Raw genomic sequence first — 20,208 nt, forward strand, 5'->3', positions numbered from 1 at the left:
AGATCGTCTGATGATTTTGCAAAGGATGCACAAGAGTGGATATTTCAGCTGCACTTTATGCATAACAAAGATTCAAATGCAGTCTACGTCGAAGACTTAAAGCATGTACAGGAGGTGAATAATAGCCTTTTTAAACTGATTAACTTTCCTGCTTTATTTCACTCCATATCAAATGTATATTTTACAATTACGTAACCTGTCCCCCCACAGATTTGTAATAAACACTAATCGAACAGAAAATAAAATTGTGATATAGTAGTATCATTTGACAAAGGATGGTTGTGGCAGGATTGCACACAAAGTGCAGTATTCACATGCACAGCTGTTGACTGACATCCTAAAGCTACTCCATTCACAGTCAGTAGCTACTTTTCAGAAGGGTAGCTTGACTGTAGCGTAACTACTTTAATTTACGAGTAGCTTGTAGCTGGTAAAACTACAGTTTCAAAGCAGCTTCCCCAACACTGAGTGTTTATGCTTTTTAGGAAATTTCCCAAAGGGCTGCATTAGATTCTACATTATAGAAACATGAAGAAATTTTTGAGTCAACTTAGAAAATAGTTGGATTCAAGTGTTTACATGCTTGATTTTTCCAGTTGATCAGATTATTTCAGGTCAATGCCACCTCTTTCAACCCATTTGAAATATCACATGGTTTAATTGAGGCATTAGCTTGAAGTCTGATTCCTCTAAGTGTAATGTGTGTATGTGTGTGTGCGCGCATGTGTGTGTGTGTTCATGTCTTCGAACTTCTGAAGCAGCCCTGTGTTCTGTCATCTTTGCAAAGAAGAGATATTTCTCCCACCCACCTTTGTGTTTGTGTGCGTCCTGAGCCATCTGCCTTCTCCTTCTGGATCACGCTCCTTTCTCTTCCCTTCCACCCCCTGCTTTTCTCTCCCATCACACCGGTATCAGTGTCTTATGACAGTGGCAGTGAGGAGACCCAAGCTAGGAGCCGTGACTCATTCACAACAACAGAAACACATCAACACAACCTGGAGAGCTGCCATTAGACTGCCACCGAGTGAGACCCACATAACAGCACAAGCAGCACTCCATGCATAGGACATTTTCAACACTTAATAGGCCCTGCTTGCCAATTAATATTGCCTTGTGCATTACCTGTTTATTAATATGAACAATGTGTTTTTATAGGACCTAAGTTATAGTTGTCAAACACATTTTTTTTTTTATTGGTGATTTCTTACGTACGTTTTTAATACTTAAAATTTGAGCATTTGTTTAATCTGCAGTTTTAGTGTTAGAAAAATGAAAACTGCTAAAGATAAATTATTGAAAACAATGAATTAATAAAAAAACATGATGTGATATTTCACATGCCTGATCATCTGTCCTTGAAAGTGCTATGAAGCAGTGAACAGTTTTTGCTTGAAATCCAAAGTGTGCAAAGTTCGTTTTCAAGTCTATACTTTAGTTTTTTTCTACTTTAGTTATCTATACTAGATTTTTTTCATCCCACACTGTTTGTGCTACAAACACGATTAATACTGCAAACTGTACAGCTTTATTCAACAGAAAGTCTAATAAGCTTTCAAAGGATGTATGGTTTGTTAGGAGGACAATATTTGGCCGTGATGCAAGTTTGATATATTTACGGTAGGAAATTTACAAAATATCTTCATGGAACATGATCTTTACTTAATATCCTTATGATTTTTGGCATAAAAGAAAAATCTATAATTTTGACCCATACAGTGTTTTTTCGGCTATTGCTACAAATATACCCCAGAGACTTAAGACTGATTTTGTGCTCCAGGTTCACAAATAATTTCTTATACTGCTTACTGTAATTTGATTGGCATGATTGATACCTAAAATTGCTTGGATTGTCAAAGAGTGTTTGTATCAGTAATATACAGCAAACATTATAAATTATAACAACTCGTATATATGTTTTGTGTGCTCTTTTCATTTGAACCAAAAAGCAACATTGTAACCTGAAAATGTATGTATGAAAACATATTTCCCCAATGCTAGTTATTTTTGTAATCAAGCTAAACCAAAGAAGTCTCCATTCCCTAGCTGCTAACAAACAGAAAGGCTGACGTGTCTGAACAATTCTACGGTAAATGTTCAGCAGCTAAAATCTGCAGCTTATTATTTGCTAGAAATCTTTTCCCTGCTGTGAACTTTGAATAGTTCCATTTAGACCCTTCAAATGGTCTGTACTTTCCAAAGTAATGGATTACAAGCACTCAAGACAGCTTTGAAAGTTAGCAAACCCAAACCGAAGCAAGTGTGCGTGTGTATGCGTGTCTTTGAGACCGATATAAACAGCGAGCCATAAATCTGACTCCCTATGGAGAAGATCTTCCATAAATTCTGAAGCCGATCAGAGAAAAGTCATTCAGTGATGGGGAAATCAATTTCATTTAAAGCTCTCATCTCTAGCTGACGGCCAGTAAGAATGAGTCTGGGTTTAAAGAAGTCTGTGGAAAATGAGGAGAAATATTCTATTACAGCGGAAGGATGTAATGATCGCTGCCTCCTGAGCTAGAGTTGGTTTCTTCTTTTTGGTCACCATTATTTTAACGTAATGGTTCACCCAAAAATAAAAATGTATTTTTTTTTTTCATTTTCAAAATATTTGGAGAAATGGAGTATTGCATCACTTGCTATACCACTCTGCAGTGAATGGGTGCCGTCAGAATGAGAGTCCAAACTAATCCACAAGCAGTCCACGCATCTCTAATCCTTAACATCTTGAAATGTGAAAATCTGCATGTTCATTTCATGCATTATAAATATAAACCATTGCTTCTGGCAATAATCCATAAAAAATAAAAATAAATCAAATCAAATATTAATTCTAAATGACAGATTTTCCCTTGAACTTTGACGTCTGGGTCATTCAGCTGCCCTCACACCAACATGTTTTCAGTGTTTCACCGTCTGTAATCCTCTCCCCTATTGTATTTTCCAATCACGTCCTGGCGCACTGGAGGGCCGTGTAAGGCTGCGATGCCGGAAGGTTGACATTAATAATGTGATTGTGCTTTGCCCTCTCTTATCCAGAGGTGGCAGAGGGCAGGCCTCCTCCTGCTGCTGAGAGAGAGAGGCAATCAGCATTTAATCTGCAAGACTGATTAACTTCTCATTACAATCAGACACACACACACCATGCAGGCACTCAGACTCACAAACTCATGTACAAACACACAGGGCCGCATGCAACACACACTTCTCTCACACTCCAGAGGTGGATCTGTAATTATGCCACGGAGATCAAGTCAGGCCTACTTACACAGCTCTAGCAATCAGTTTTATTTATGCATTTATTTCCAAACTGTTTGTAAGAAAACCTGGCAATTACAGGAAAAGATTGGCTCAAGTGTCACGTCTTTGCTGAATCACCAGGGTCTATCTGTGCACAAGACTCAACCGGATACGATTTCGAAATATGAAATATGTATATGAAAAATATGTACACTTCACATGAAACACCTATGAATTTAAAAGAAAAGTAAGTAAGTTCTATGCTATATAGCTAACACAAACCAAATGATAACCAATTGTTACATTTTACAGCCTGACTGGTTATTAGACAGCATGAAAAGTATATTTTTCTGTGAATTTAGTGTGAAATTTTAATATCAGATCATGAGGGATACTCATATCACTCTTTTTACTCTCCCCCATGGACAAAAAGACATGCACATGCGAGTCTTGAGTTTTCAAGCTATTCGCCTTACAACCTTGGGATACGCACAAATAATTTCAGAAATGTCGGTTCAACTGAGGCATGTAAATAAAGGCTTCTCTGTTGACACCTCATTTGAATGCTGAGCAGATGACCTCTGCATTTATGAAGGTCTAGGAGAGAAACATGAATATGCTCAATGTCTCTCAGAAGAGAACTGCTTCCTCAAACATTAATGCATTTATCCACATTTTTTTTTTCATAAAAATGGGCACGGCCATTTGTAAACTCTATGGGTCTAGCTTCTGGTCTCATCTGCATCCAGCTGTGCAAAAATTGATGTCTCTTACCATATTGTTTTAATGTATTGTCTTGTACTTGTTTGTTGTGCATCAGCTTTACCGCTTATTGCACAATGTTATTGTTGTTATTTACCTATAGAGGTTAATGATCTGGAATCTGAGGGTGCAAAAATAAAATAAAATAAAATAAAATAAAATTAAATTAAATTAAATTAAATTAAATTAAATTAAATTAAATTAAATTAAATTAAATTTAAAATTAAATTTAAAATTAAATTTAAAATTAAATTTAAAATTAAATTTAAAATTAAATTTAAAATTAAAATTAAAATTAAAATTAAAATTAAAATTAAAATTAAATTAAATTATCTAAATATTGAGAAATTGCCTTTAATGTTGTCTTAGCTTGAAGTTCTTAGCAATGCATATTATTAAACCATATATATATATATATACAGCAGGAAATTCACAAAATATCTCCATGAAACGTCATCTTTACTTAATATCCTAATGATTATTGGCATAAAAGAAAAAAATATATAATTTTGACTATTGCTACAAATAAACCCCAGCGATTTCAGACTGCTTTTGTGGTCCTGACACATATTATTTAACAACCTGTTGACTAATTCATGTCATTCTGTTCTTCCAGATTGGAGACAGCAGTCAGCCTAGCACCTAAAGACGATGAGGAGAAAGCCAAAACGAAAGAAGCAGTTGCAAAAACTCATGAGAAAAGTGGACACGTGAAGCGCAGAGGACGTAAACGGCACAGTCACCGTCGAGCTCGCAGGTCTGTATCTTCTAAAGCTGTGCCTCATACACACATCTTCATCAAAGATGTCTCGGTGCTTAGGAGTGAACACTTCAATGTAAAGAATGCATTCGCCGTTCTAGAAAAGAACCTATTTGTAGAGTCTCTGAAGGTGAAATAGCTGCTCTCCGCTGCTTTTGAAGCACTTGAAAACAGCATGTGCATTTAAAAATGTACAATTCAACCACAGAACCTTTGTATAGATAAATCTATTCAAATGTGAATTTTATTTTCATTTCTGACCCCAGAGAAGATCAAACACGTGAAAATATGAAGCACCGAATCCACTTCGAAGCCACATCCACACTCTATAAGCATGAATTAGAAACCCCAAACTTTAAAGCGAGGCAGGCACAAACACTCTTATCTCCTCGCCACAGTGTAAGCACTCAGGTGTTGCTGGAAATTTTAACACGGGTGTCTTTTATGGCGTCCTCTTACTTCCCATCCACCAAAATTCAAACTCAGCTGGTGAATGAAATCGATTCAGCATTTGATTCTTAACGCCGTAATTCCTCTGATACCTTCAAAGTGTTGGTGATAACGCAGAGCACAAGCAATGCATCAGTATGTAAAACAGGGAGGACGCTATCTTAAACATGCTAATCTCTAGGAGAGTTCATGCTGTGTTTTCTGCCAGAGAACGGCAGATGCAAAGGTGTTTTTATTTTTATTGAGATTTTATAATCAAGCATGCAACAATGCGAGATCAAAGAGCGATTAAGTCAGATCAATCTAAAGCTCCGAAATCCACAAACAGCTTTCTTTCCTTCATCACAACACCTGAAGAATCCTAAACCGCTGTACATAAACCGTTGTTTTCTTATGCAAATAAAAGAAACATCTCAAATGTGGAAAGTCTTATTGTGTAGTGTCAATTTTAGTGTCAGTAAAATTGCATTTAAATAGAAGCCCTCTGTCCTTCTGCGAAGACCCTTCTGTTTAATGTCTTTTACTAGTTCTGACAGTGCTTTGGCATTGCAGGTTTGACATCCTTTGGAGTGTGTCAGTAGTCAAAAGCTCTCTGTGCTGTCTAATGCTTGCACACTTTTCCTTTCATTGCATTGGCAACAAGCTTAATCCTCTGTATTTTAGTTTTGAGAGTAATGTTTGTGTTTTTTTGCCAAAGCAGAAAGGTACGTACAGCAGTGCTGGCAATGTAAACAGTGCTGAAACCCTCAGTAAAATGTCAGTTATCAATGTTGACAGCCTTTTAGCTCTCTAACCTTGTCTATTCTCCTGAGTGTGTCAGTGTTCGGTCTAACTCACAAGACGACCCTCTCCGCGCCGTTCCTTCTGACAGCTGAAGTGATGGTGGCCATTAGGGGTGTGTTCGTTACCTGTGCGCATTCAAGGTCAACTGAAACTGACGGAAAGACTTTAAAAGCTGGAGAGAAAACCAACAAGCTGAATAAAAAGCATAGCATTAAAAACATTAGGCAGTGGATGAAACAGAGTTGCAGAAAAGGTTGTGTGGTCGATTTCAGAGCTGATTGGAACTAGGGCTATCATGATATCAAGATTATCATGACCAAAAGAGTTTACGAAAACGATATTAGACCCATAACTATAACAAAATGGGTAAAAAAAAATTAGATCGGTCGAATTTATGTTTAACCTGTTAACCAGATCCCCCATCCAACATCACCCCACCCATAAGTCTGTTTGATATGTGAGTGAGCCAAATATTGTTAAAAAAAATATCTCTATCCATTGTGATTTATTATACTTTGTTATTTGAAATAAAACAAACTTTATTAATAAAATACAATACTAAAATATGTATTTGGTTTTTAATCAGTTTGAACTATAGCAAACTAAAACCCAAATACAATTTTATAAATTTTTATAAATTTTATATATATAAAAAATATAATATTAAGTGGTCATAACTACTATGTACTTACATTTAAATGAATCTAAATGTTTTTACATTGCTTATCCCACCTCAGCAGCAGTATATATATATATATATATATATATATATATATATATATATATATATATATATATATATAATTAATGTAAAGCAGGACCAAAACAATGACTAAAAAATGAATAGTGTATTTCAATGATGTGATTACTGTAGTGTAGATTAAGCTACTTTTCTATATTTTGCAACTAACCAAATCTCATTTATTCTGTCAGAAAAAGGGCAGGACCAAAAACTAACCGCACAAATCCTGAACTATTGCAGTGTTTGTGTGTTTGTGAGTGAGTGTGTGCCTTTGTGTCGACGGTGTAATGTGAGACAAAGGTTTCTAATTTAGCAGAAATGCCACTTGCTTTTATCAGCTTTTAATGCATTTCAGACTTGCTTATGCAACAACGGCTGGATGAACTATTCCTATATCAGACCAAACCACCTTTCAGCAGCCCGATCCCCCGCAAGCACATCACTGGCTCTCCGTCTGTGTTTTGATGCATCTAAATGGTTTCCTCTCAGTGCTCATATTGAATCACTGACTGGCTGGGCAAAGCAGTCTGTCTGTAATTCATCGACTGTCACAGACAGCACTCCCCTGTGTCTATGAAATATCATTATCCTGCTGTAGCGATGTGCCGCGAGAAGGAAATCTCATTGCTGCTGCCACCGTTCCTGTAACCTGCACCGAGTCATGTGTATTTGTCATGGATATCCTGTATACCTTCTCCCACGCTTTATATGTTCATAGCTGCCTGTCAGATGCATGTCATTGTGATGTTTTGATATGTATGTGTATAGTATAAAGAGCTATTTAGTGCACACATACCTCCATAGAGGAAAAAGCATTACATTTTCAGTGTTCAATCCCTCCTACCTCCACACTGCTAATTCTAGCGAGACAAGCTCTTTCGGTCACAGAGCATTTTTAAGATAAAAATAACGAGCTAAAATGAATCTCTTTGATATAAATAGGGTCAGTATCAGAAAATCAGCCTTTGAAAATATTATAGAGGTCAGCTTTTCCGTTTCATGGGCCTTATCAGTGTTTGAATGCTACAGATTGGGGATTTTTGAGCTTCTAATGGATTTTTTATTTTTTTCAAAAGGATTAAAAGAAATGGAAGGACATTATTTGATGTGGCTGAATAAGATAAGGGCAGTGGGAATAGAGTTTGCTCATTCCAGAATTCTGGTTTTTGTATTTGATAAATCCCCTTTGTTTCGGGAGTCGGAAATGTAACCTTTGCAATTAGCGTGAAAAATGTGTGTAACTCATTCAGCTTGGGTTTGAATCTGCATTATTGGTGGTTTGGGTAAAGCGTTTCACGCCCACCTTTGATTGAATCTTCTGCCGTTCCTGATGGAATGAGAGTGGTGTGCAATCGCTGCAATCAAAATAATAACAGTTGCGCCCCGTGCTTTAGTAAACATTGCAAACGTGTGATATAAATGTCTGCCGTCTGTGAAAAGTCTCTCTGTTGATGATTGCACTTGAATTGCTTTCCCGAGGAATCGAGACTCTCAGTAGAAGATGCAGTGTGGCATCTCTCTGTTAAGCTTCAAATCCTTCCGTGCACTCGATGTTATTGCCTTTAAAAGATGCTTTTGAGGTGACACCTCGGTGCTTTTGAAACGGCACACATGTCCCGCTCAATCAGGACTCGCCGTCCGTTGTCTCTGATCTTCTGCTTTGTTGTTGCAGAAGTGTTGCTGCTTAAAGTAATTTGATTTTAAAAGCTACCTGTCCGGGCATGCAGCTTTCTATTTCTATCTCTCCTTTGACGCCTCCTTCCTATTTAACCTCTATTTTAACAAGAGCTTTTTCTGCTCTTAAGAATTTAGAAGTTTTGGGTAATGGATTGCCAGCATATAGGTTGATTGAAAAAAATGTGCCTCTACCAACATTTTTGTAAAACTCCCATAAATTCACTGCAGTTAGATGCTGAAATGAACACTAGTGGCACTAAAACACTAATTATTGATTAATAAAGATGCAATTCCTTGCACAATACTATGTTATGACAGTAGAACACTTTTTTCCAATAGTGCATGATTTGTAAACAAATGCATTTTGAGGTTTGCATTTGCTTAGTTAACATCTGTATCACTTAGGTTTGGAAGAAAAGTGTGTAAAAAGCAATGCTTTTTTTTTTCAATAAGCTTGTTTTGCTAAAGCATTGGATTCTTCCATTTCAGAAATGTTCTGTCTTTTATAGTGGTTAGAAATGAATCAGATTTTGATTAACTTAACCCTGACCTTCTCTTAGAGTGGTTGACCGGTCATTCATCAAACTCTTACTATTGAATAATTGTCTTTGCATGACCTACTGTATAAAATAAAATAGCAGAAACAGATTGTGAAAAATGTGTTCTCTCTTGTGTTTTTGCTTTTCCAGTGTCTCTTTTGATTCTGATCTTTCACCTCGGCCGGTGCCTAAAGCAAAGAAAAAGAAGAAGAAGTCACAGAGAAAGAGGAGGAGACACAGGTCAGCCAAAAGAAAGAAAGAATGAAATCATATGACAACAATAATCTTTTATATAGCAATCAACAAAACTGACAACGTGATACAGTTCAGACAGACAGAGCAATTTCATGCTGTATTTAATCAATATCCAAAGCAAAACATACTGTATATCTTCAAAGCATTTGTCTTCAATTCCTTATTATTTACTTCCTTATCACATGCTACTGTAACTGTATCATATATCATTACTGTTAAGAAGTTTAGGTCTATTATTTTAACCCTTTAACTGTCACCCCGTCCAGTATACAGGACACCTACTTCACTATATTACAATCAAATCTAATCTAATCTTGTCAAACTATATATCGCTGGAAAGGTCTAAGACTCCGAAATATATATTTTACCAATGTTTTTTGTTAAAAATCATGTAGGAAAAGTAATAGATTAATTTATAACAAGAGTGCACCCTCAAAAATCTACATCATAACAGGAGTTTTGACCTTTGTTTAAAAAAAAAAGACTTCTTTGTTGCCTTTTTCTCTATCACATTTTAGAAATCATCAGAAATTATATATCAACTGCAAACTTAAAATCTCAAAATTCATCCTTTAAAGCCCATTTTAAAATCAGACACTGCATTACCATGTAAATGGCACATCAATATCATGTTACAAAATGTTTTCAGTCATAAATTATAAAAAATTAAGTTTGAATCGTGCTCTATAAAGTCCGTGTTGGAAAACATGAGTGTCAGTTAAGAGGATTTATCCAAAGCTTATTTAATTGATCAAAAATACAGTGAAATAATATTGTAAAAAATTTTAATAGCTTTCTATTTTAATGCATATTCAAATGTGATTTATATTCCTATGGTGACAAAGCTGAAATTCTGGCAGCCTTATCCACTTGGTCCTTCAGGATTTTTCTTTTTTTTTTTTTCTTTTTTTTTTCTTTTTTTATAAATGTTGAAAACAGTTGTAATCCGTTAAAGTTGTGTACATTGTTTCTATTTGAAAATAATTTATTTGAAACAACAACAACAACAAAAATTTACTCATCTTTTGAATTATATGTAAAATTATTTTAAAGTATATTCAGTTATATAAAAGCCACATTCCAAGATTTTCATATATGGGCTAAATATTCCCTTAAGCGTTACTATAAAAACAGAATGCTATATGTGTTTTTGCTACATGTGACCATATTTGATCTTCCAGATCTCCCTCCTGCAGTCCATCACCTGTGAGGAAGAAGAAGAAAAAGAAGAGCTCAAAGAAAAGGAAGCGACATAGGTAGTGATTGATTTTCAGATCAGATCATGTTTAGAGGTTTGCTTTGAGTGTGTGTGTGTGTGTGTGTGTGTGTGTGTGTTTGTCACGACTGCCTTTAAAGTCAGCTCCTCTCTGCCTCCAGGTCTGCCTCAAGGAAGGGACGTCACAGGTAAATTTTATATTTATTTAATGTTAGTTTTTTAGTGTTCGTTCCTAGAATAAAGGGCACAGTGATTTTCACAGAGTACAGATAATACCTGATGATTATTGTGATTATTGTGCCCTTAAGTAGTTTATGGCTCCCCGGAGGAAGATTTTATTGCTCAGAGTTCCTCTTTCATAGCTCAGGAGATTGAAATAATGTATCATTTAAGTATCCAGATGTTTCTCCTAAAATTCTTTAAGAGATAAAAAAGGTGCAATTACTCACACACTGTAAGACTATAGGGATCTGTACAAACAGAATCCATTTAATTTTAATGTTTTCTAGCAGAAACCGCAAAGAGATCTCATTTGTTCGCTTTCTCTCCTGTGGGATCTTTAATGTAAACCTAATCAATAGTTTTTCTCCCATTTTACAGTGGCTCGAGTCCCAGAGGTAAAAGAAAGGAGGACAAAAAGCATAAAAAGAGGTTGGTGAATTTAAAATTAATAATTTAAAATCCATTAGCTCGCACTTCTGTTGAATGTATTCAAGCACTGACCGTTCATTGAGTTATATTCAAGTTCCTCTGTGGTTTATCATTTAGTGTCAAAAGCTTAATGCATTCCAGAGAATAAGGCACCTGCATGAGCTCTAATGCAGGAGAATCACATACTCTAGATTAGATTACGATGTATTGACAGCCGCACTGTAGTGCACCTCAGCTCCTCTCAGAGACTGCTGTTACTGGCTCTCAAACTGAAGGAGACCAGTGCAGTCACAGAGACAGAAACATGAACCAATTTCACGGCGCTAGTCTGCTGCACACACAGCAAGAGAAGAAGTGCCTCGCTGGGCTTCTGATGCTCAAAACGAGTGAGTTAAATCAGTGGATCTCAAGTGGTTTTGCTTTACGACCCAGGACTCTAAATTCTTTGTCCTTTGCAACTGAATTGCACATGTACGGAAACTGTTTATTTCATTCATTTTCAGGTATATTCATTTATGTGTTTTCTTGATTTATGTGACATTTTTTGATTTTCTGATGCTGAGGATGATTTAGGAAATAGTCAGGGCATGAGAATCTTTTCTGCACAAATGGATTTATTCCATTTGATATTCATATTCCACCCCAGAAGAAAATATTATGTTTATTAATGTTTTTTTTTTCATAAAGTATCCTTATACACTAAGAAATCAGGGCTCGCTAAATTTCTGAATCTCTGGTAGCCCTTCGTCCAGGCACTCTTCAGATTTTGATAGCCGGAAATTAATTTAACTAGCCTGAACGTAAATTGCAGATAGGCTTACTGACAATGCAAATCACTGATCTGTATAATTATCAATGATGCACATTCATTCTCTGCCAGCAGGTGGCACTTTTGGAATGACAGAAATATAGTGGTTTCCACAATAAAAAAAATAATAAATAAATGCCAGCACACAATGCAGTTTTATGCTCATAAATGCTGGTTTATCAGCTATTATAAGAAAGATTAAATAAATGCCGGAAAGAAATGCCATCAAAACTCCTCAGAGATTCATTGATATAAAACGACCCATACCGCATTTTGACTTTTAGACCACATTATACTCAATGAAATCCGAGCCTTTTGAATTTTATTCATCACATTAAGCTGTATTTCAATTCTTGTCTACAGTATCAAATGTAAGACCTCTTGAAATTATAATTAAAAATTTCTTATACAATTTACCGTATCTAAGTCTTATATGGAATTAATTTAATTGCACTAAATTTAAGACTTTTTAAGGCCCTGTGGGAACCCTGTAATTAAGATATAGGGTGGTGATAAATTTGGTAACCCGACCGATAGAAAAAATAGCCCTTTGATTGACTTTAACGTAAAAAAAGAGATAACCCAGAAAGTTGTGAAAGCTGCATATTAAGATCCTTATCTCTGTCCTCAAAACATAGAATAAGTAATAACATTAATTCAGGATGACCATATAAATATATATTTAAAATAGAGTACTCAAAACAACACCTTAATGTTTATCTCTTAATCGAATATATTAGCTGTAAAATCTGCTGTTTAATGTGTAATCATTTTACATCAATCTATTAAACACGTTCTGCTCTTTCATAATGTAAAGTTTGTTGGGCAGCTGAATTCAATTTAAAACTTTAATTGAAATCACTCAGCAATCTCGTGTCATTCTGCACTCAACTACTGAATGTGCGACTAAACTGTCTCAATTTCAGACTCAATTAACACTGTTTTACGTGTGCTACATTAAATTATATCACTTTAGAGAATTCATGTGTCGTTTTTTTATTGTCTGTTGGCATTTTAATTAATCTTACACTCACTGATTGCTCTCTCTTTTCCTCTCTCTATCACTGCAATAATACGATAAGAGGTGTAATGGGAATGTAATGTAAATTTGAGTCTTGATGTTGCTTTCCCTGTACGAAATAGTAGAATATGTGGGTAAGATAGTTAATTCCCTGCATGCATGTCTCTGTTGGTTACCCTTCAGGGCAAGGAGCCACTCTCATCGCAGACACCGGCGCCGGAAAGCTGAAATTAGGAGTTCTTCCTGCAAGGAAAACAGGTACAGTGGTGATCTTACGACAGTTTAAAACAAAAGCAGCTGCTACGTTGTCCTGTCTATCAGTGACATTATAATATCACATTTAATGATCTTAAACAAATTCAAGTTACAATAGAATAGAATAGAATAGAGAGTCTAAAACTAAAACTGAAGGCAGCTGCTATGTTGTCGAGTCTATCAGTGGCATTATAACATCACATTTAATGATTTAAAACAAATTTAAGTAAGAATAGAATAGAATAGAATAGAATAGAATAGAATAGAATAGAATAGAAAAGAAGAGAATAGAATAGTCTAAAACTGAGGACATCTGCTATGTTGTCCAGTCTATCAGTGGCATTATAACATCACATTTAATGATTTAAAACAAATTTAAGTAAGAATAGAATAGAGTAGAGTAGAGTAGAGTAGAATAGAATTGAATAGAATAGAGAGTCTAAATCTGAGGACATCTGCAATGTTGTCCAGTCTATCAGTGGCATTATAACATCACATTTAACAACCTAAAACATATTTAAGTAAGAATAGAATAGAATAGAATAGAATAGAATAGAATAGAATAGAATAGAATAGAATAGAAGTTAACTGAAGTTAGTTGGTATGTTGTCCAGTCTATCAGTGGCGTTATAACATCAAATTTAATGAATTTAAACAAATTTAAGTAAGAATAAAATAGAGTAGAATAGAATAGAATAGAGAGTCTAAATCTGAGGACAACTGCTGTGTTGTCCTGTCTATCAGTGTCCTGTCTATAATATCACATTTAATGATCTAAAACAAGTTCAAGTAAGAATAGAATAGAACAGAAAGTCTAAAACTGAAAGCAGCTGCTATGCTGTCCAGTCTATCAGTGGCATTATAACATCACATTTAATTGTGTAAAAAATTCTAGTAAGAATAGTATAGAATATAATAGAGAGCAGAATAGAATAAAGAGTCTAAAACTTAAGTTAGCTGCTATGTTGTCCAGTCTATCAGTGGCATTATAACATCACATTTAATGATTTAAAACAAATTTAAGTAAGAATAGAATAGAATAGAATAGAATAGAATAGAATAGAATAGAATAGAATAGAATAGAGTGTCTTAAACTGAGGACAACTGCTATGTTGTCCTGTCTATCAGTGGCATCATAACATCACATTTAATGATTTAAAACAGATTTAAGTAAGAATAGAATAGAATAGAATAGAATAGAATAGAATAGAATAGAATAGAGCAGAATAGAATAGATTCTAAAACCGAAGTTAGCTGCTTTGTTTTCCAGTCTATAAGTTGCATTATAATATCACATTTAATGATCTAAGTCAAATTCAAGTAAGAATAGAATAGAATAGAATAGAAGTTTCTAAGCACACTCATTCACCTGCACATGCCCACATTCATACAGATTAGAACTTTCATATTCAGAACATTTTAAATGAACGTTCCAAACATTTTAAAACTTTTTCAGGGTTTTTTGGGCGGCCAGAGATATTTAAGCTTAACGCTGGCCAGTCAGGTTTTTATCTTATCAGTGAGCATCCAGTGGCACTGTGGCGATGACTGATAAAGGTAGAGGTGACACAGAGGAAACTCTTTTATCTGCCTCTCACAGTTGATGTCCAACATTTGGCGTGTAGATCAATCGAAACGGGAAAGGGAATGAAATTTGAGATCTCACCCCCATGGACGGTTGCACCTCTTTGGAGTGGGTTGTGGGGTGATGGGGTTCAGGTACTGTAGAGATGAAGCACTACAGGGAATAGTGTTGAAATAAAGTTTCAAGTTTAAATCTGTTTCCTTTGATAGAAGGTGTCAGTGAAGATCAGTAAAGCATATAAATGTCAATCTCGCTCATTGCCCATGTACAGAGATTATGTTAAATGCTCAAACAAGTTAGGATGTTGAAGTACATGCTTCATTATTGCACTAACTAGAGTAGTTTATTAGATGTAAAATAAGACCATTCTGTACTGGGTCAAAGGTGTATTTTTTTTAAAACACTTTTTGAATTAGATGAACGCATCAGAGTAATCACAGACACAGTTTTTCATGCATTAAATTGGCTTCAAAATCTCTCCCAGGTGTCACCCCTCTGATTACTTCATCAGTCCTTCATACAAAAGCTGCTTTCATTCATTCATCACAGAATATCTGCCATTTTCAAGACCAGAGAAAAACGCGCTCAGCTTTCAAAATTGAAATAATCTTGAGCTGGAGATGATTGCTTTTAAATCCCTAACTGATCTCTCCATTATTTTGAATTTCGTAGGGATATTCAAAAGACGAAATCATTATAGAAAGCGAGCACAGTGAAGCTTTACATGGTTTCAGGAGTTGAAAAGGCACAGAGAGCCCACTCACGCCACACAACAGGAACAATGGCCGTCAGTTCCCATTCCGGTGAATCCTCATTCACTTCACAAAGACCTATTACAGATAATCTATGTCCTGAGCTGGTATAATTGGCACGTCCTTTCATAGGAAACCATTTTATTCCACCTTAAGCGCGTGCAGATCAGAGGAACTAGCCGATCATGAAAGACAATGAAATAGAAGTCTGCATGTCACCAATTGTTTAAGTAAATGGACATTAGCTGGATCTCTCTTCAATTGCTATTTCAGCAGAAATATAATATTGGTTTGCATAATGGATTCCTTTGACAAAGTGCTTCCTTTTTTATACTTTTTGACATTTTCTTTGCAATGATATTTTCCATATGTTAACCTGTGGAGGATTCACCTTTCCACCTCTCTGCCCAGATACTGTAGAAACTGATGAATGACTGTTATACCTTCGCTGTCCCACTTTATGAAATGGTGAAATGGTTCTACTTCCAGTATTATGTATATTTAATGTGAATATGAACATTTAAATTCCTCCTTGACGTGAAGGGGCCATTAACAATGATATCAATTGCATTGTTTGTGTAGATATGAAGATTGTGGAAAATCTGGTTTGCAAGACGGTGGCCATTCATCAGCTGTCCGTGGAGGCAACTCATGCAGGTCGGCAATCAAGCTGACCAGTAAAATCTCCTCTAAGTGCTGCTGCCACTTTTCTGAAAGCACCGTAAGTGTTTCTGATGGCTATACCTGATGCACTTTCAGCGACAAACTCTTGCTCCGTTTAAGGCACTCGTGAAACCATTGATTCTTTTTGCTTAATAGGTGTCAAGGTGTCAATGGAAAAGTATTTTATTTTTTGTGATTTATGCATGTTTTTTAGTTCTTTTACAATAAAAGTGGGTAGGATTTGGATTGAAGCTAGCTAAAAGTATAGCATTTTTAATTCTCACTGATGAAGTTTTTCTACAGTCCTTTTTGTTTTGAAAATTAGCAAATATTGCATTGCCATTTCCTTTTTTAATGGGAACAGTAATCACTATTGTAGCAATGCCTTTGAGTGAGGTTATTTTTGTGGGTGTAATTTTTAACCAACGTGAGATTTGCATATTGCACACATGCTTGACACACAATTTAAACTTCAGTTAATTAACTTTTGAATGAGAGTGCTTTTCGAGTGTTTTCCGCTCTCAGTAATTACACTTTTTAAAAAGCGACATGCAACCTACTGCTACACTCTAACTGCATCCACTCCTAGACAAACATCTAAAATCATTCAATAAAGAAAATTTCACTGTCACTAACGAACATGGTCCAGGGGAGTAGTCATATAATGTCCTTATTTAATGTTAATAATTAACGTAAACCTGTATTGTGCATTAATTGCATTAAGGTTTTAGATAAGCTTTCGTATCATAGCTTTGCAGCCCATGGTGATGGTCAGTATGCACAGAAGATAAATCACTTTTCCTGACATGATCATTATAGTTACACTTAATGCATTCTATAATATTTTAATCACTGCTAATGTTTTTTGTCTTGATGCATTTTATTGCACTGTTGGTTAGCAGTGGCCTTTTTCTGTTTGTATAAAGCATGCTTTGCTCTGGTGCGGTTTGTTTCATATATTGAAGCTTGTAAAAAGCTGATGATCTATACATAACCTGCACATAATTGTTTCAGTCTCACTTCACAGCTAGATCCTTACAAACAACCACAGGGCTCTGTCAGAGTCGTGCAAATTCTACCACAAACCAGAGTTTGATTGCTTTTTGCGTCACTGTAGCAAACTTGATTGAAGTTTAGCAGCTTCTTTCCATTTTCCACGAAGGATGCAGAGTCTGTTTGAATTTGTTCCATCAGTCCCACAACAGAAAATGAGAACTCATGTAACACAAAAAAACAGGTGCACAACAAAAGTAAAGAAAAGGCTCATGCCCCGGTATGTGGCAGAGCGGAGTTGGATTTAAAGAAGAGAGGGTTATTGTCTTTTTCTTGCACTTTATCACTCTAATGATGCACTTATGTCACCCGCTCTTCCCTTTTTCTTACACCTTACCTACTTAAGGAGGAAGTCTTGATTGGTAAGTCGATGCTATCCGCAGATTTAGGGACTTATTGTAGGCCGCTGGTGGACTGTAAAATCTCTTCCGACAGGGGACTAAAGCAGAACCATGTTCTTTTGTTTTTCTCAAGGATTTAACCTAGTTAGACTGATGGAGATATTTCTTTTGTCTGCAACCCTTTTCATATAATTACATATATTATTTTTTACTTAAGCCCATTCTGTGATGTCTGTTCAGTGTTCCTTAAAGGAAAAGTGCTTTCAAATTGGGGATTTCTGTTTTTCTTTTTTTTTTTCCTTTAACTCTCTTTCTTCTAACATAAAAGTAGCTTGAAGTTTCTTCTTGTAGGTTATTTTCTCTCTTTTCTGATCCGTCTCTCTCATTAGCATCGGTTCATTGTTTATTTTCTCTCTTCAGTCTCTATTTCATTAGTTTCTTTTGTAAGAGTTCTTGCTTTGTTCTTCTCCTTTCTTTTCAAATTTCTCGCATGTGACAGATCTGCATGGCGTTTTTAATCTTTTAGTTTCTGTCCCCCCTGAAAACAAACTTGATTCATCCTCTCTGTGCTCTGTAGGGACGTATGTAGGGACGTACTCAAACTGCATCATGCAGGTTGCAGATTATTAACGCTGCCTTGATTTTCTTTGGAAAAATAACAACAACTTTGCTTTGTCTGCTCACAGGTCTCGCCATCGCGTCCTGGGGTTGAGGGTTTACACAAAATGGTGATCGTCCAGGACTCGATGTCCAATAAGGGAAAAGGACATGCAGATTACGATTCAGGAAATGACACGTCCTCTCCATTGTCAAGTAAAACGGGCATCCCAAAGTCAAAGGTGTCCATTAACGGAAAGTTCAGATGTCAGGATCTGACATCTCCTGAGAAGCTTAGGCTGAACGACGGGGACAATGCTTCAGATTCAGGCAACTCTCTAACCAGCTATGACTCTTTGGGTAAACCAGTGCTTAAAGAAAACACACTTCACAGCTCCGTCTTCAACAAGTTCAAAGGGTGAGACTGCTTCAAATGCATTTTACATCAGCTTTACATCTGTCTGAATTCATTCTATTACAGTTACAGTAAGAGTAAGTAAACAGAATATATGTGTCCCTGGACATAAGGGTAAATTTTTCAATAGATCTGAAATCTGAATAAACAAGATTTCCATTGATGTATGGCTTGTTAGGACAATATTTGGCTGAGACACAACTATTTGAAAATCTGGATTGCAAAAAAAATCTAAATATTGAGTAAATCACCTTTAAAGTTCTTAGAAATGCATATTACTAATCAAAAAATAGGTTTTTATATATTTACAGTAGACAATTGAATAAATATGTTCATGGAACATGATCTTTTCTTGATGTCCTAATGATTTGGGGGATAAAAGAAAAATCAATCATTTTAACCCACACAATGTGTTGTTGGCTGTTTCTACAAATATACCCCAGAGACTTAAGACTGATTTTGTGCTCCATGGTCATATATGTATCACTAGCTGCGTTTACATGGACCCTTCTAATCCGATCGTAATAGGACTAGAAGCACAATCAGAATAAAAATGTCATATATAAACACGTCAATCAGTTTGAATTGGCTCGATCCGACTAAAATTTCGATCGGATTGTAAGGGGTGTTTTATCCCTTTTGTTATCCGAGCAAGAGGACATGTAAACACAATCGGAATTAAAACCGAAACTGGAAAGTACTGCGCATGCGCTGTGACTTAGAAATAGCGTAATGACGTATGACGCGCGGAACGAGCTGTTCTTCCTGGTGAATAAAGTGTCATAAATAAGTGTCCTGTAATTATAAATCTTAGAGGTGGGCGATACTGCAAAATTTGGTATCGATCCAATACCAAATACATATAGGGTCAGTATCGCCGATACCGATACCAATACGATACGATACTAGGTCTGTCATTATTTCTGAGGTGGATAAATTATCAATTATTTTGGTAATATTAATTTATTAGACTCTCTAGTCAACAGATGACTAGTTTTGAGTGCTGGAAGAGGCACTCTTACTACTTTTTTTTTTTGCTAAAGTAAAGTTAAGCAGCACAACAGTTCTTGTGCTGGCCGTGGCCTAATTAGGACCTGAAGTAGATAAATATAACGTGTGCTTTTTAAAACAGCAGCAGAAACTCTGTATATTCATGCAGTGTGCGCATGTCAAAAGAGTAAATCCGATCAGAAGCTTTATTTCTATTCACTTTATTTATCGTTCATGTAAACACTACGTTCGGATTCGTCAATCAGAATTAATTAATTTCGATGGAAGCAAAAAGTGTCCATTTAAATGCACCTACTGTCTAAAATACCATTAAAATATGCCATAAACATTAACGATATCTTTCCAGTGTAATTAATAATTCCCTCTTATAATTGCAGTGAAGAAGCGGGCCGGTGCTCTGATTTGGAGAAGACACAGCCCCTGGGTGTCGTCACTGATAGGAATCGGAGTCCGACTTATGATAGATATCAGGATCGAGCGAGGTCTCGCAGCAGAAGCATATCATCCCAAAGCAGATACTCAGGACGCTATTCCAGAAGCCGATCCCTGTCTCTCGGGAGGAGGTGGGTCACACATTTATTATTCATTATAGAAAACACAACTCTTTGGTTTGACGATTTCGATTTAGTTGCAAA

The 20,208-nt window shown here is 35.9% G+C and overlaps 1 protein-coding gene across 1 annotated transcript in view; it reads left to right on the forward strand.

The window, feature by feature from the left end:
• The window catches only part of LOC113048953 (serine/arginine repetitive matrix protein 4-like), a 59,841-nt gene that overhangs the window by 35,369 nt on the left and 4,264 nt on the right, over positions 1–20,208 (forward strand). The window contains exons 2-10 of the mRNA XM_026210938.1: positions 4,616–4,756; positions 9,101–9,190; positions 10,387–10,461; positions 10,583–10,609; positions 11,022–11,072; positions 13,085–13,159; positions 16,076–16,214; positions 18,237–18,565; positions 19,951–20,136. Coding sequence (XP_026066723.1) covers positions 4,616–4,756; positions 9,101–9,190; positions 10,387–10,461; positions 10,583–10,609; positions 11,022–11,072; positions 13,085–13,159; positions 16,076–16,214; positions 18,237–18,565; positions 19,951–20,136 — 1,113 coding nt within the window. The remainder of the gene's footprint in view (positions 1–4,615; positions 4,757–9,100; positions 9,191–10,386; positions 10,462–10,582; positions 10,610–11,021; positions 11,073–13,084; positions 13,160–16,075; positions 16,215–18,236; positions 18,566–19,950; positions 20,137–20,208) is intronic.

This window comes from Carassius auratus, chromosome 30 (assembly GCF_003368295.1).
Source record: "Carassius auratus strain Wakin chromosome 30, ASM336829v1, whole genome shotgun sequence".
Taxonomy (NCBI): Eukaryota; Metazoa; Chordata; class Actinopteri; order Cypriniformes; family Cyprinidae; genus Carassius; species Carassius auratus.